This window comes from Epinephelus lanceolatus, chromosome 8 (genome assembly GCF_041903045.1).
Source record: "Epinephelus lanceolatus isolate andai-2023 chromosome 8, ASM4190304v1, whole genome shotgun sequence".
Lineage (NCBI taxonomy): Eukaryota > Metazoa > Chordata > Actinopteri > Perciformes > Serranidae > Epinephelus > Epinephelus lanceolatus.
Window position 1 is genome coordinate 13,551,657 of NC_135741.1, and position 16,974 is coordinate 13,568,630.

A 16,974-nucleotide genomic window follows, 5' to 3' on the forward strand; every position below is an offset into this window, starting at 1 on the left:
ATTCTGTTTCCACTTGAAAGCCCACTGAGCTGGGATCAAATGATATCAGATTCTCTCACCAGCAGGACCCTGTGTCATCTAACATCTAACACAACGCCTCAGTAGCCAGCACACACTGATATACGTTATCAAAATTTTTATTTGATCAAAAATATAAAATTGAAAAAACAGTCATCCTCTGTGGAACATCAGACACTCAATATTTCATTCTCTTCCATTTTCGCCAGGAAGCAAATGGGTACACAGTAACACCAAATGGAAGGACTACGTTTGATATGTTGATTATTCTGTTTTTTTATCACATTATGGGCAAAATTTTGTACATTTGTCCTCCAGCTAGCCTTAAACAGAAACATTAAACTGCAGGGCGCTGTGTAGAAAAGGCCAAATTTAAAAAAGCCATAATATCCATTTATGAGCTTGAGACTAACTGTGGAGTGTGCTGAGTAAAACTACCACAGAAACACCAGCTGCAGTGTGTTGATGTTAGGACCTCACAACCATATGGTCTGTGGGTCAACACAGCAATCTGTTTCACAGCTAAGATGTCTTGAGAACAAATAAGGCACTAATCTCAAAGATAAAGTCCTTAAAGCAGAGCTGAAATTCTCATTTTTTTATGCAAGGAAAACACTGATCAGCCAAAACATTAAAACCACCAACAAGTGAAGTGGATAACATTGATCTTCTCGTTACAATGCAGCATTCGGCTGGGAAATTACACGCCCTCATGGCAGCGGCACTCCACCATGTCCTCCAAAGTGACAGTACGCTACGCCGTACCACAGTATTGTTCAGGTATGGCCAAAGGAACACGACAGAGAGCGCCAGGCATTGACTTGGCCTCCAAATTCCCTAGATCCCAATCTGATCAGGCTTGCCTGGGACATGCTGGTACCCCCACACCAGGGTTGAGCCTACTTGGATCGGACTTGGCTCTGACCTGTCAAGGCATGGACATAGGCCCTCTGGAGGTGTCCCGTGACGTCCGGCACCGGGTGTTGGCAACAGCTTCTTTAAGTCCTGTGGTAGGGTTGGGTCGGTTCTCGGTAATACCAATTTGGTTCGGTACTCCGTCTTGGACCAGGTTTTTTTTTTTTTTTTGGAGACCGACCGGACCGCATACGTCAGGCCCAAACATACTCAGGCGGAACGTAAGTGGAGCGGACTCCGCGGAGGTCCACCCGGACTAAAAGCAGACGTCCGCAAGCCCTGTGCGCGCAAAGCTCTGCGCACCAGTGTCACACAATAGACTGCTTGGCATGTATTTTTCACATCACGGGGATTTTGCATGGACATTTTTACAGGAAACTACAACGCGGAAGTGCGCTCGACTACGGAAGCCCGAATGACTGCGGACATTCCTCGCGGAGTCCACTCCGCTTATAGTACGCCCGAGTCTGTGAGCACCCGTTTCTGCCTCTTCGCCAAGCACACAGCGAGCAGGAGAGAGAGGGGGGTGGGGGTGGGGGTGGGGCAGGGACTGAGCTAGGGGGTGCAAGTGCACATGCGCCGAAGCCTCTACTGTAGCCTGGAGTTTGTTTAACAGTGACGGGGAGTCGATAATGGCAGACAATCAAAAGAATATGCCACTATGGCAACACTTTGGCTTTGAGCCAGACGAAGGAGGAAACCCTTGTTTGAACTGATTGAGTAAGCTAAACCTGCAAATTTATTTGTAAGGAGTAAAAGAAACAACGTGTTACTGTCACTCTGTTGTCCTATAGTCGTTTTTAATTTTAAATGAGTCAAGTGCGCCCCCAAGTGGCAAAAATCCGGTATTACCGACTTGATGCGGTTTTTCAAAAAAAACCAGACCTTTTTTTTTTTTTTTTTTTTCTCAAACTGACCCAACCCTATCCTGTGGGTTGCAAGTGCGTACTGGCACATCCCATGGATGCTTGATCAGATTGAGATCTGGCTAATTTGAGCTCTTCATCATGTTCCTCTGGCCTTTCTTGAACAGTTGTTGCTCACGCGCTCTGCAACAGTGTTTGGGTGGAAAGGGTGTGTCAAGTAGCATCCACATGAATGCTACGACCCAAGGTATCTCAGCAGAACATTGCATTATAATGAGACAACCAATGTTACTCACCATACCTGTCAGTGGTTTTGATCGGCAGCTTTTGGTTGCTAGGAAACAATATTGATAAACTAATGTTGTGTTGACACCAAACGCGATGCAAATTGTCAAGTTTGAACGTAAGAATATTTTGTGTTGACTTGCTTCATATGCCCATCAAATCACTGAATCGATGAATCAACGTCCTTGTCCTCTGCGTCATACGCATCCAGAGGATCTCAATGCTAATTTCAGATTCTTTTTAACTCTTGCAAATAAGCGTACAATGCAAAATAGTTGTACTTGCTTCATTTGCGTCGCTTAATTCACAAATTTCGCGTCATTCACTTCGTATCCATTGCGACGCCCGGTGGGAATTTGCGTCTAATTGAGTCTTTACATTGACATTACAGATTGTTTATTCGCACCTGGTGTGAACACGGCATAGACTTCTGGTCCAGCCTCTACTGCATGAAAACAGCATATGACACGCTGGACCTCAGTCCTCCCAAACTGAAATACACTCTGTGGGAAAAGGTGAAATTAGTTTTAGGATCTTGCTGCTCAGTGGTAGGATGTTCCCTTCAACAAGGTACAATCTTCATATCGGAAATAAAAGTCTAATGTTCCCTAAAGATTGTAGCGGATTGAATTACAGCAGTGAAAAGTAAGAACTGGACTCTGTCGGGAAACTCCAGGGTCTGAAGTGCTTATTTCATTACCAGTAAGTTAGCATGTTCAAGCTAGTGAGCACTAGCCAACAGTTTACAGAGAAGATGAGGAGTAGTTATATTTGTGTGCTGTGTGTCTGTCTTGTCATTTTCATTCTCCAAAAAGTTGCAAATCTTAACGGTAATGAAATGAGTGCTACAGACCCTCGAATTTCCTGAAGGTGAAACCAACCAAAAGATGCCTTACCTTGTGTTACAAACTGCTGAAATTGAACACAAAGGAAGGATAATTACTTTGTTTAATAAAGCCAGAAAATATGTTATACTACAAAAACTCTTATCCTACTTCAGCTTATCCAAATCTGCATTTAAAGCAAAAATCAGCTCCCCTCCTCACAAAGCCACACAGTGAAAACGGGGCCGCTGTGACATTAGGTGGGTGAGACTGCTGCTCAGTATGGCCTTTGGCTGGTTAATGAGATAGAACATTTGGCCACTTCTGATCTGGCTGTTTTATTATGTGAGCAGACAACTGCAGAACCCATTTAGCAGCCAAATACCTGTGGCTTTGGTTTTGACAGAGCGGCCTGCCCGTCCTCAGTGTCTCTGTCGTATAATCAATCAAAACCTGAATTGAAGGAAAGGACTCGGGACTCAAACAATGCCTCAGCATAGAAAATAGACATATGTGAATGTTTTGCAGCAATCACTCCACTCGTCAGATTTAAAGGAGGTGTAGGCGTGAGGACTTGACAGATATTTGTCTAGATTCTTGTTTACAGTTGTAAGGCAGTGAAAAGAGTGCAGTGTTTGTTGCTAAACAATGATTTTGCCAGCGTGGTTGACAGTTTTTTGCCTGACATGCTGTCTTTTACTGTCAGGTGGTTCAATCGAGTGGCAGTAAAAATTTTAGAAAGTGTTCAAAAGTCTCTCCTCTGTTGAACTCCATCAAATGTCTATAAAGACAGATGTTTGACCTTCTGTGCAGAGACATTAAAAACTAGGAGATTGCTCCTCTTGTAGTTTATCTTTGTCTTGACTTTGATTTAATCTTTGTGGCATTCAGGAAATGTTCATCAAACCAGGCACGGATGAGACTCATGCAATTTACAAACACATGTTGAGGCTTCAGTCAAACATGTCCCCGAGCCATACTTCGACATGTGACTGATATCAGATTACTGGTATGTTACCATCATTGCATAATTACTTCTTTAGTCTGCATCTTTAATTTACTGTGTTAAATTCAACTTGTAAGCTTTGAGTGAATTTACATTTCAGACATTTAATCACGAGTTGCTGCCATGCACCATTAAAAGAATATGTAAAATGCATGTGTGTGTACATATACCATCATAAGATGTGATTTTAAAGTGCTGCATGACTCAAGACCATCAACTCATAGGCGGTTTGTCATTCTTATGTTTGCTTTTCTTGGTACCATGGACTCTTTATGGCAGTGGTTCTCAATCTATCCATTTTCCAGGTCCCTTTCCACTTCCCCTAAATTAAAATGTAGGCTAATCATCTTCCCTGAATTTAAGTGTTGATTATCATTCTGTGTTATATCAAAATTTAAAAAAAAAAGACTGTAATTGAATGCCAAGTAACTGATTTGATTATACTGTTCTCCTGGGGAGTAAAAATAGCCATGTGAATAGAAATTATACTATGAGTGTTAAACAAATGGAACGGTTAGAAATTTGACATTGAAACTGTAATAGGTCTCATTACCGATCACAAGCAGCAGCCAATCAGAGAGGCACCTTATAGGACAGTTTGAATGTCAAACACCTCATTTCCTGCATTCTGGTGCAATTTTAATGCAGCAATGGCCTAAATATCTGTTGATGTTAAGGAAAAACACAACATGCAGGTGGCAGGTGCCTGATGCACCAGGCACATTGTTCCACAGTATACAACGAAAAACTGTGCACAAGTGATGTAGAAAGAAACACCTCATCTTTGACAGGGAAAGCTTAAGATGATGGTTGTATAAGCTAGTCTAATGATAACATTGTGAGAATGTGCATGTTGGACAAAACTTGCGTTAAAAATCAGATATACAAAAATGCCCCCCAAGAACAACTCAATGCCCCCCTTCCAAAATTACTCTCCCAGCGCCCCTTAACATTCTGTGAATGCCCCCTAGATGGGAAGCACCAGCCCTGTTGAGAAATGCAACAGTAAAATGCTCCGGTAAAGTGCTACTGTCCTCTAGGGGGAGCAGTAAGTGTAACAGCTTGATTTACGTAGCTATGCAAACCTTTTGCTTTTTTATCGGGATGCACAATATTTGACTTTTTGCCGAAATCTGTTATGCCAATATTTGACAACTTATTTGGCTGATAACTGATACCAACATCGATAGATCCCCACCTAATTTTAGTGATCATCAAGTCTCTTCTGTAGTGGAATTAACATCATATTATGCATACTCTTATCGTGATGGCCCACCAGCGGATGGAGACATGATATACAATATTTTCAATGTATGTTATATTCATTCATTGTGCATAATAAGAAAAAGCATGTTGGCCGATTCTGATAGTTCATTTCAAAGCTAATATCAGCCGCTACTGATGACATGCTGATCGTATCGTTTATCCCTATTTTTTAAAAAATACTGTAAAAGACCACGGCCAAATGTAAAGGTCAAATACATACTTTTTTTGTCATCTGTTTACTCCACTTTTCCTCTTTCCTTCCTAAGTAAACACTTTCTCATTTGGTCTCGGACTGGTTGAAAATCATGCTGTTCCACTTAGAGCTCCCCCTAGTGGCCTGGAGAGCTTCTGTTGTGTTGAATGGATATGCAGCATTGTTCTGTTGCATTTCTTCTTGGGTGTGTGTGTGTGTGTGTGTGTGTGTGTGTGTGTGTGTGTGTTTGACTTAATATCATTTCTGTATTTGCAGCATGTTTGCTGTTAATGTGTTTGTTTTGGCTTTCTGCAGCACGTTTTTCTCATTTGCAGATATTTGATTTGTGTTAGATTTTCGTATGTGTTTTTGAAGTGGCATCATTCTTGAAGCTGCAGCATGTTTTGGAAATGTTTTGGGCGGCTGTAGTGTAGTTTTCCCTCTGGCCACTGTAGTTAAATGATTTATACTTTAATCAGAGAAGTTCTAATGGTTGCACATGCACAGGTGTTGGAGGAGTTTCAGACATCAAGTCATAAGACGATAATAAAACTATTTCAAATGTAGTCAGAAACACCAAAGTTAACAAACAGTTGCTGTGTTCAGTAGCTGCATTTACTAAACATACTTTGTAAATTAAACTAAATGTACTCACAATAGTTTTTCATTTGTAATCAGGCCCCCAAAACACTTATTTAATCCGAGTACACCATACCACCCAAACCACCATGCTAAAAATACATGTATCGCCCTGACCGACATGATACAACAAGCATATTGCAGCTCCTCCTGGGATGCTTACAAAACATTTCTAATTAGGTTGCGACCTAGGGAGGCACGCTGTGAAATGACATCACCAAATGCAACAAAATCCCACAGAAAGTATCAGATCTCTGTAGCTGCAGAGGGAACAGGTGGAATAAGGAGAAGTTTGCAGGGCTTTAAGCATTCATGACTCAGTTTGGGTTTGATTTAATGAAAGGCTGCGCTGAGTGAATTGGAGGCAGCTTTAGGGATTCTTCACCTGTGCTCAGAGTGAGACATTTTGAGCAAAAGAAAACAGCAGATCCAGAGACATCTGTGCATAGCGGGTTACTCATCTGAGTCAGAGCAGCACAGCTTTGTTTATCCCTAAAATGCATTGTATACTTATGACCTTTAAGGCATAACAAAGTTTCCGATCTCATACCAGTCTTATTTCAATGTTTTAAAAATCTGGCTTGTGGTCTTTATGTAGTGCCACTAACTGTTTCGCAATTATTTGATATTTGATTTCCACCTTTCACAGATACCTGCATCTGTGTAAAACTGTTTTTAATTCCCATGGTGGTTTGCATGGAAAAAAATAGATGGTACCAAGCTCTCAACTAAACCAACTTTTTATCAAACAGACTGGATTTTTGCCCTTGAAGAAAAGTACACCAGTTTGAAGGGGATTCATTTCATTATCATTTTCCACACACCTATCTAAACCTCTTCAAAACTGTAGAGGCCATTGCTACCATTGAGTACTCACAGGCTTTCTCCTCCTTGTGTCTGTTCTTTTTATGGGAATTTAGGAATTTGGGAAGGCTCATACCAAAATATTTCAATTTTTATGCAAGGTTAGGCCTTAATTAGCATTAAATCCCAGTGTGTTTAAAAGTAGAGCTAAATGAGAGAATGTTTCCACACAAAAAAAGAGAGGAAAAAGCTCCAATCATACTGGAACTGTCGTGTTGGGTTTTGAGTTCCCTTTGCATGGGCTGTTAGGCAAATAGGCAGCTGAGCTGGACAGACTGGAGGGCTCTGCAGGAGTAATCTGCTGCTGGTGCTTCTCCAGGACGACTGATGATGGGCAGCAGCTTAGAGCTGGCAGGAAAGAAAGGGACGCAGTGGCACAGAGAGTACTGGACATGTCGGTAGTGATTACATTCTGCTTCAGAAGGGGTCAGAGGTCACACTGAGTGTGTGCCGGCAGCTATCTGCGCCAAACTGACTGTATTCCCAACACTGTACACTGCCATCTTCTCGTGTTGCTCCAGGCTGGCTCCACAGCCTCACTTTCACACTGTCACTGCTTCTTGATATTCGAGAATCAAATTCAATTAGCACTGCGTCTACGTTATGCACTTGTGTAGCAGATACAAGTATTCCCTGGGGACAAGAGTCAGGAGCTGAGTGCAAAGTCAGATTTCAGGGGAAGAATTAAGACTTCAGCATAAATCATGCCCAGCGGTCTATGTTTTATTAAAAATATATAAAGTTGCACTAAACATTTACATCTCTACAACATTGTTAAACTGTTTAAGTACTGATGTAAAATGTCTTCACAAGATTTCTTTACAGTGCAATTCAAGTTAATTTAATTTAGGGTTGGGCAATATATTGATATTATATCCATATCCTGAAAAAAGACGAGATCAGTGGTTTTCGGACTTTAAAGGACAAGCCAAAATCTCAAAGCACACCCGTCTTTATATATCTGTGTACAATAGCCTTTATAACATGTGTTATCACTCTTATCACAACATAAATGTTTGTTTTTATTTACTGATTTCAAATAACATTGACAACCAACTATTACTCATGAAATATTTAACAAAATTATTCAAAGATTCATTTTAATTTTTTTTTAAAATTACATCAGAGCACCAATAACACATTCATTTAAATGATAAATAGTGTAAAATAATGTGATGTGTCACACACCATAATTCCCACATGCAAATGGTGACAAATAGGTTCCTGTGAAGGTTTTTTAAGTTAAATTAAATGACGTGTTTTAGGTAGAGTTTGCCTCTTTGCTAGGGAATGGGTGCACACAACATACTGATACAGTCAATTTAAAATCCATTCATAACATTTTGCACAGGCCCTGTTGAATATTGCAATAATAATATCTGGTTATCTGGCTAGTACCAGATCAGTGTGCTAGGTACCCCAACAGAAGGGGGGACCAAAAATGGGGACGGTATGGAACGGTTCCATTGGTACCATCCACAACTTTTCACAGTGGAAATGGAAATAAAAAGCGTACCGAACTGAACTGTACTGTACTGCTCGGTGGAAACCGGGCTAAAAAGGCCTTTAGCGCACACGTTATAATTGTGTGTATATTTTTAGATACAATACATTATTGTCATGGCATGATTGGCTTCTAAAGTAATTTGATTTAACTAAAGGCATCATCGACAGCTGTCGGTTTCAGCCATTTTTCATCTCTTCACCAGTTTCCACAGCGTGTTGCAGCTTTAGAATTACAGACAACACAGTAGCTAATTAGATAAGCTGCTTCTTCATATTCAGTTAATCAAATGTAAGTGAAGCTTTACATCCCAACATGTAAACACAGGATCCTTCAGCAACAAACAAACCCTGCATCTTTTTAAATTATGCCTCACGTTAAATCAGATGTCGTCATAATAAAGTAAATCACTGAACTGGACTGTTTTCACAGTGAGTTTGCTTACAGGAAGTTGTTCAAATACAACATATTTGAGAGTCTCAGTTTTGTCCAATCACAGGGACACATTCTCACTGGTTCACAAAATGAGATTCACATAGCGAGAACCACTTTCACATCAGTCTGAACAAACTCTAGGAGGCTTGTAGGAGTATTTGAAGAAACACTCACCGTCCTCTCGAGACTTCTGAATAAACGCATCAACGCCGCTCTCCCCATAGTTTCCCTCGGAGGCTACAGTGGAGACGTAGTTCCAGCGCATGGCTTTGACAATGTCCACCATAGCCTGGGCCTGGTACGTGTCTGGGGGCACCACGCGGGAGAAGAAGTCATAGCGGGTGTTATCACTCAGCTCTGGAGCTGTTGAGGCGTAGCTCACCTGAGGGATCTGTAGCAGAGGATGAAAGAGAGACAGAGCGAGAGATGTGGTTATACACTGTTGAATGTATGTGCAAATTAATTACATGTTCGACAGTGAAGGTTCCTTCCAAATACATATTATAATATGACACCTAACATCTGCTGAAATCTCAACTGCTCCTTGGATGTTATTCGCCCTCCACAGTTGGCACGCTGTTGCTTTAAATAGTCCTGATGATCACAGGCTTAGCTGTAGCTAAAGTATACTTTCCACACCAGTCAAGCGACACTAATCTGCTCAGGAATTCACACTTGTCTCTAACATAATGTGAGATTTATTTGGTGTTGAAAAACATAAAAGCACAAGGCGATCTGCCTCCAGAGCTGCAGTAATACCCAGTGTTCTTGTCAGGAAGCGCACAGCCATTATTGTTTCATAGAAAGTGCTCAGAAACCATAAATATAATATAACATTATTGTGTTTGGAATGAAAGTAGAACTCAATAAGGTGAAAGGTTAAGCAATAATTCGATAGGATGGAAGATAAGGTCAAGCTTTTTGAACTGCTTGAGAAAATCTTAAAATAGTTATTAATATTCTTTTGATCAGTCTGTTTAGAAAATACATTCATGAGATGTGAAAACAGCTTCCCATGGCGAGTGCAGCTTTTAGATTTCCGCTTGTCTTCACATGCCGCCGTTATTAAAGGTTTAACTGTTCTTAGTTTCACTGTAGAAGTCTCTCAGAAGCCGCCTCCTGGTTGGTTCGTAATCTCAACTTCTGCTTGCTCAAGTTATTTCAGATTTATGGCCGTCATAGCTTCTGTGATCTTCCTATGGGCTCCGTGCTGCACAGTTTGGAAGTTAACTGACCAGAATTTATGACATTCAATAATGTGTTTCATGGTTCAACTTCAAATATGGACACACTTTTTAATGCTGATATAAAGTTTTTCTTTTTAGGTCGGGATTCTCCAGGGTTGATGAAGTCAGGCAGTAGATGTAGAAGTGGCAGCTGCTTTAAATCAGGATAAAGTTTGACTGCGTGTGAGTCAGTGGGTGAACATCCTCTAATGTGCATGACCCAGTTCAGTATCAGAGCGGACGACTTGTCCTAAAGCCACTCCTGCTGTTTAAAGATCTGAGAAATCATTTATCATTTTTACAGTAAGTTACCACCTTTATGATAAACTGCGGTAAATTCCCAGATGGTTAGTATTACCATTTCAAATTTTTTTAATACTAAAACTGTGTTTGAATACCACCCTTTGAAAAACTCATGGTAAATACTCTCCAACATGGACTGAAGTTAGCAACTTTTGATTTGATACCGTTTTCAGATAAGGTTTTGTCTAGGGATGCATTGGTTTATCAGCTGACATTGGTCGCCCTGTTGACTGCCATTGGCCAATCAGCAAATAAGACGATAATTGCCAAAGTCTGTGGCCGATGTTTCTCTGTCTTATCACAGTGTTGTGATAGTTTTTTGAGGTATAACCCCAATAACAGTAGCTAGCATACCTAGCTGCTGATTCAGAGAGGCAGTCACTGGCTGGACCGACTCTGGCATGATGTGAGACGGCAGTGCGTGCCATGTGCATGTGTGCCTTGTTTTCACGTTTGCTTTGAGTGAGTGTCTGTACAGCTCTACGTCTTACATCTTTGATGAGAAGAGAGATAAGACAGATATGCTTATCTTTGAAAAGAAAAGCATGCATCTGACTGAGAAGGCGGCTATGTGGTAATGAAGTTGTTTTGTTTGTTTGTTTGTTTTTAATCATTAATATTCAGAAGAGACGGCACTCTGTATGATGATGGCATCTGCTATCGGCCAAATTTTTATTTTAAACATGGGTATTGGCCCAGAATTTTGGAGTCTGCATCTTTGGCTATGTTTTTTTAATGCTTACAAAAACTAAAAGTGCACAGTGCTGCTTTATTTGTGGTTTTCAGTATAAAACTTGGTCTTCAGTTGTGTGTATCAATACTTTTTCATTTTGATAAAACTGTGATAATACCAGTAACAATGAAAACTTTGGTCACTATAATCGTAACATCAAAATTTCATACCATTTTATCTCTAACTTTGTGGTTCTCAGCCATTGTTCCAGGGACCCAAGGTTCAAGATCTGTTAGTGCCATTAGCAGTGTCACCATGGCTGGTGGTGCTAATATAGTTAACGGTGCTAAAGGAGTTTTGCGGCTCAAAGTGAAGCCGCTTATTTACCTGGGCGACCTCGGGGGCCACCCTGCACGGCAGCAACACCATGTTGTCACCGGTTTCAGGCTATCGAAAGCAAAATTGACTGAAGCAGACATCCCTGGTTGAAAACTAAACTATTCTGGTCTTCATCACATCTAACAACAAAAAAGGTCTGTGACCCAATCTGTATCGATTTAGGGATCCTTGACATGAAAAAGTTTGAGAACCACTGCTACGAGTTCTGTGATTTTTCTGAATTCTCTCCATAGAAATTGAATTGCAACAACACATTTCTGTCAGAGATAAATAAGGAGGTCAAAGTAGCTGACTTTGGCTGTGCCTTTTCATCTGATGACTGACACTTGAATGAAATTTTGCTCATCCTTTCCAAATACTGTTTGTCATGGCACCTCAGCAGTGCTCTGGGGAATATGACAAACACTGTCACCTTTGAGCATCCCACTGAGATGGAGGGACATGTGGATGGACAGATAAGCTGAAAAACACTTTAAACCGGCAGCAAGTTAGAACAACATTAATTTGTTACATGTAAGAGGCTTTTAATGAATCTGGATTTAAAAATATAAAATGTTTTGAAGGGGAAACTAATCACAGACATATTTACAGCACTTACATCCTGCAGTGCGACAGGAAAGTAAACTTTACCCAACAACAGTCTCACTTTACCAATATTTACTCCAATATGTGCACACAGACAGCTGTGGAAGTGAAACTGTCCCTTTCCTCTCTTCCTCACTTCACACAGCGGAGGCCTTTGATGTGGTCAGCTGTAGCGGTGCAGTGATCCTGCTACTACTGTGCTCCCTGCTTGACGCTGTAGCCTGTGTGAGGAGCACAGCTGTTCAGTCTGTACCTGTGACCTACAGCTCCTAACAACTCATGTAATTCCACGCAGACTCTCTTTTTGCCACAAGGGTCCTCTGGGTTAAGCCTGAACGAGTGCAGAGCTTGTAATGAATGAATGTCGAAGATGTCCCCTTGTGTCGTTTTATTGTAATATGTCAGCGTTGTGCTTCAGTGTGTGCTCAGCTTTATAGGTAGTGACTTGTGATGCAGCGAGCATGCCAGTCAAAAGCAGCCTTGTTAACTTGATTTCCTTTCATAGAAGAGAAGAGGCAGGAAAGGAGTATCTGTGTGTGTGCTAATGGACCATGTGCATGTTGCATGTCAGCCTCTTGGACTGATGGTTCTCAGTTGTCCCCGGCACATCACGCTTAGCTGTGTATTTCTGCGTCGGTTGTCTTGTTTTGAGCCAGAGTTGCTTGTGCAAATTGCTCTGCCTCATGAGCTGTGAGCACCGAATGACATCCATGTTGGAGGCTGACATGCTTAATGTGCGTGTTCCTTCGGGAGGCTCTTAGAGACAGGGACCTTGACGGGGTGTGTGGCATGTTTTGAGTGTGCACCCCGCGGACTGGCGGCAGTCGACCGACTTGTTGATTTAACACCTGGTGGTAACAGCAGGCTAAAGTACACCTGACCTCACTTACAGTTTGCTCACTTTCTGTCTGCCTCGACAGTAGGCAGAACTTTTCTCCCTTTACATCCGTTTTCCTCTCCCTCTTGCTAGCAATGAAAGTGTGAACCAGTTTTATTTTTTCTGGCACAGCTTTGACGTCACAAGGCGGGATCGAGCAAGCTGTGTTGTGCAAAGGTGTTTGGAAGGTGTTAATAATGTCTCATTTTAGATTATTTCAGTGTTCTAGCGCACCACAGCACAGGGAAAATGATCCCTTTAACCATTTGCGCCTTCAGTTCACTTCTCAGTTTTTAGTGGTATATGCGCTCATATCTGTTAATTTTGCAAAGTAAGTACAGCGTGTTCTTGGGATAAAATATGAGGTGATAGCACATGTATAAAAGATGTCTTCAGCCACCTATTCCCATGACACCCATCAGCATTATTGAATCTCCTCCCGGAGGGGCTTTTTAAAAACACAGATAAGATATCATGAAGAATCCCTGCTGTCATGCATGACTGCACCTGTTACTACTGCACCTGTTATCACCTTGTATTGCAATAGCTGTTTTTCATTAGGGCTGACAAAAGAATACTTTGTTAGAGGTTAAACTATGTGGTGCAAAACTCTGCTCAGCTGCTGAATTAGAGGAATAATAAAGTAGCTTAGTCACTGAAAATTGGATTTAAAAATTGTTATGTTTGTCAGCAACCACATTAAAAATATCTAAGTGAATGTATTCCCAATGATTTGAAATATATCTCGTGTTTTTGTGCTTTTAATTTTGCTGCTGTCATGTATTGTGGTGCGGCCGTGACGTGTCTAGTCCCATATCTGCCAAACAAGTGGGAGCAGCAGTGAAGCAACCCTGTGTTGTATTTTTCACCTGAGGGATTTTCACTGCTGTAACAATCACACAATTTCAGCATTCTGTCAAGAACCGGGACAGGCAGAGCTTATCATGTTTGTGTTGGCGAGATTTCTTGCTCACTGGACTACAGCGATAGTCCTGAACAGTGTGCTTCCTCTAATAGAACACAGTCACTTCTTAGCATTGACTCAAGAAATTAAATTCCTCAGCGAAGGCCCTCTCTGATCCCCCTATAGAGACTCAAAAGAAACAGGGATTGGGAGGAAAAATAAAGACGTGATGTGAAAAGAGAATATGCCATATGCAGGCGAGGAGAGAATATCTTGGCAGGGGTTTGACGTATAAAAACTGCACAGTGCAGTTGAATTCAAGATGGCTCAGTATACTCACAGCTAGAGTCTGTGGTAAAGATCTGAGGTTGTTCATAAACATTCTTGTGGCTCCATTTTAGCGAAGCTGTGTGCACTTACCATCTGTTCAGGCTGAGGCTAAAGCAGCTGAGCTTCCTGTCCTCTGATGCGAGCTCTTTGTGACCCCATCACTTCATACAGAGTTCACCAGTACACCATGTTTCCACCCCAAGTTTATTGAGCCGCTTTAATCTGCACCCCATCACCCCAGCACTATCCATTTAATTGCTAATGGGCTTGGGAAATATGCTTAATTGCTGTGATGTGAGTCTCAAGCAGATTTTTGATGCAGATTTAATGTTCAAATCACTTGCTTTAAATAACTGTGCCTTTTTAAAAATTCAATGAGCTCATTTGGCACTGCATCAATGCAGGAGTAATGATGCTCATTAGAACTGTACAGAAATATTGTACATCTGTACTGTTTGCTGGGGAAGAAAAATCAAAAGCTTTGGTCGGGCTCTGGAAATGTTCCAGTAAATACTTCCTGCAAATATGTTACTTGTATATTTTTCATCAGTGAAAACAGAAAAGTTTTCATTGAACTAACTCGGGCTGCCGTTACTGTGCGTGGGGTGTTGATATTTCATCTGGAATTACTTTAAGGTAAAACAACAACTGAGACATTAAAGCCAAGAGCAGTGGTAAGCTGAGTTTTTCAGCTAAGACCGTGCATTGTCCAAGGATACCAAAGTACTGTTTGCAAAACCCCTCCTCCCATAGGAGTAGATTTTACGGGGGATAGAGGAGTTGTGTCCCCTTCAGTATTTGCAACATGTGCATTTGTCCGCATTAATAAAAACAAGTAGCAGAGAACTTCTATTTTGACATTTACGCAACAAGTTAATGTAGGAATGCACAAATTGGTGCATATAAATTCACCAAAATGCAGGAAATTAAGTGTTTGACGCTTAAAATTTTCTGGCAGAAGACCACCAAAACTCCCCAGTATGCTAACAAAACCTACGCCCTACGCTCCCCTGAACAACAACTGTCAAATCATAGCATAGAAACTGTAATCCATGCATAGTTACAAGTTGTCCCAAGTTGTGTGCATGGAGCTGCAGTAGGAGTGATACTTCACAAGACTTCCTGCGTTGTGTTTGTCTGCTCTAACATAAGTTGCAACGTTAGCATGCTTGGCTAATTAGTTAGTTGTAACTTAGCATTGCTTAAAAAGCCAAGGAGCATATAATTCGGTAACTACATTATTCTGTGGGGTTGCAGGTTACATTAGAAAATCCCCCTTCATGTACCCTTACCCTGCAATGCAAAAACAATTTTGCTCTTTATATATGCTGTCTTTTTGTCTGGGATGTGTAGCTTTATCTCTGGGTTTTAGCATTTTATATTGTATCATATATACACACTATAGTCATCATATAGCCTACATATTCAAGACCCTTTTAAATGTAAAACTAGTTAGCTGGAAATGAGGGATGGGACGATGTACGATAAGTTGACAATAAGTTGATCTGGTTGAATTTCAGTTACTGGGATAAGTGTGAATATACTCATCACTGTGGATATCAGTGAACAAAGAAGAGACTCATATGTTAGTATTTATTTATGAAGGGGGACTTTATGATTTATGATTACCTCATTGGAGATTTTTCTTCACTAACAACAACCCCTTGCAGGTATGGCGTATGCAAGAGGCGTTTTAAGGATTTAAGGACACAGGGGGCTTGGCCTGGACCTCTGCTGTGTTGTCCAGACATCCTCCCGGCATTTCTTTTTGGGTAAACAAGCTCTGTTTTGAGCTTAGTGTGAATCAGTTTATTTTCACTGTGAATTAGAAAATGGTTTGGAGGCCACCTGGCATCCTACTGGGGACCAGATTTGAGTAAGGGAATCGATTCCAGTATGTTTTATTGCCGTCTCAGGAGTTTTAAGAATGTTATGATGATTATCAGTATAATGAATTGCCATTATTTTATCCAGGATTATCGTGATGTGAAATTTTCACATTGCTCCATGCCAACTGGAAACATTAAGAAAGTCAGCTAGAGAATCATGTGGTTAGCTTAGCTTGCAAGCTACAGCTTATAAAAGTTGTCATTTGAGCTCACAAAAGTAGCAGTGCTTGGCTAGAAACGAGAAGCCAACTTTTGTTTACCTCTTTGTCAAATTAGAAAACTTTTTTTTTTCTTCTTCTTCCAAAAAATACATAGATTTTTCATCTGGTAAATGTGCCACTTCAGTTTCAATAATGCTGTGGTCAACATATGGTAAGGTTTAGGCACAAAAAAAAACTTGGCTATGGTTTGGAAACTATCATGTTTAGATTAAAATACCCTGTTTCAGGTCACAGTTCTGGCAAGAAAAGTGATGTCTTGATTTAAAATAAACGATACAAAGCACTTTTTATCAGTGGAAACACAGTGATAGGCCTCTACAAAATGCCCACATATGGTGCCTAAAAAGCTGCTAAAAACACAGCAATGACTCATTGAATCACAGTCGGTTTCATAGTTTGTTGGTCTCATTTTATGCCATCCGCTGTCAGCTCATGTACTCCGTCACTTTGGAAATGTTGATATGATACGTACGTTATTGTGGCCTGCAGAAATGTACAATGCCAACATTTTCTTCTGGTGACTGGGCTGTTAATTTAGAAGGGTAGGGCTTAGTTCCACCTGCCTCCTTCAGGGGAAACTGTCACCCTAATAATGGTGTTGGAGTTTCTAAATCTCATGCAGGTTTTATTCCTGGTTCTCACGTTCAGTTCAAGGCATATGTAGTTCCTGTGTTTGCTCTCACAGGAGCCCCGCAGAGCCAGAAGGCTGACACCCGGCAGCACCTTCAGGCATGCGGCGTAGTCTTCACCAT

At 41.0% G+C, this 16,974-nt stretch overlaps 1 protein-coding gene across 1 annotated transcript in view; it reads right to left on the bottom strand.

Moving 5' to 3' along the window:
- Positions 1-16,974, bottom strand: part of LOC117258649 (metabotropic glutamate receptor 4-like) — a 204,748-nt gene that overhangs the window by 83,402 nt on the left and 104,372 nt on the right. The window contains exon 2 of the mRNA XM_078169872.1: positions 8,990-9,206. Within this exon, the coding sequence (XP_078025998.1) occupies positions 8,990-9,206 (217 nt within the window). The remainder of the gene's footprint in view (positions 1-8,989; positions 9,207-16,974) is intronic.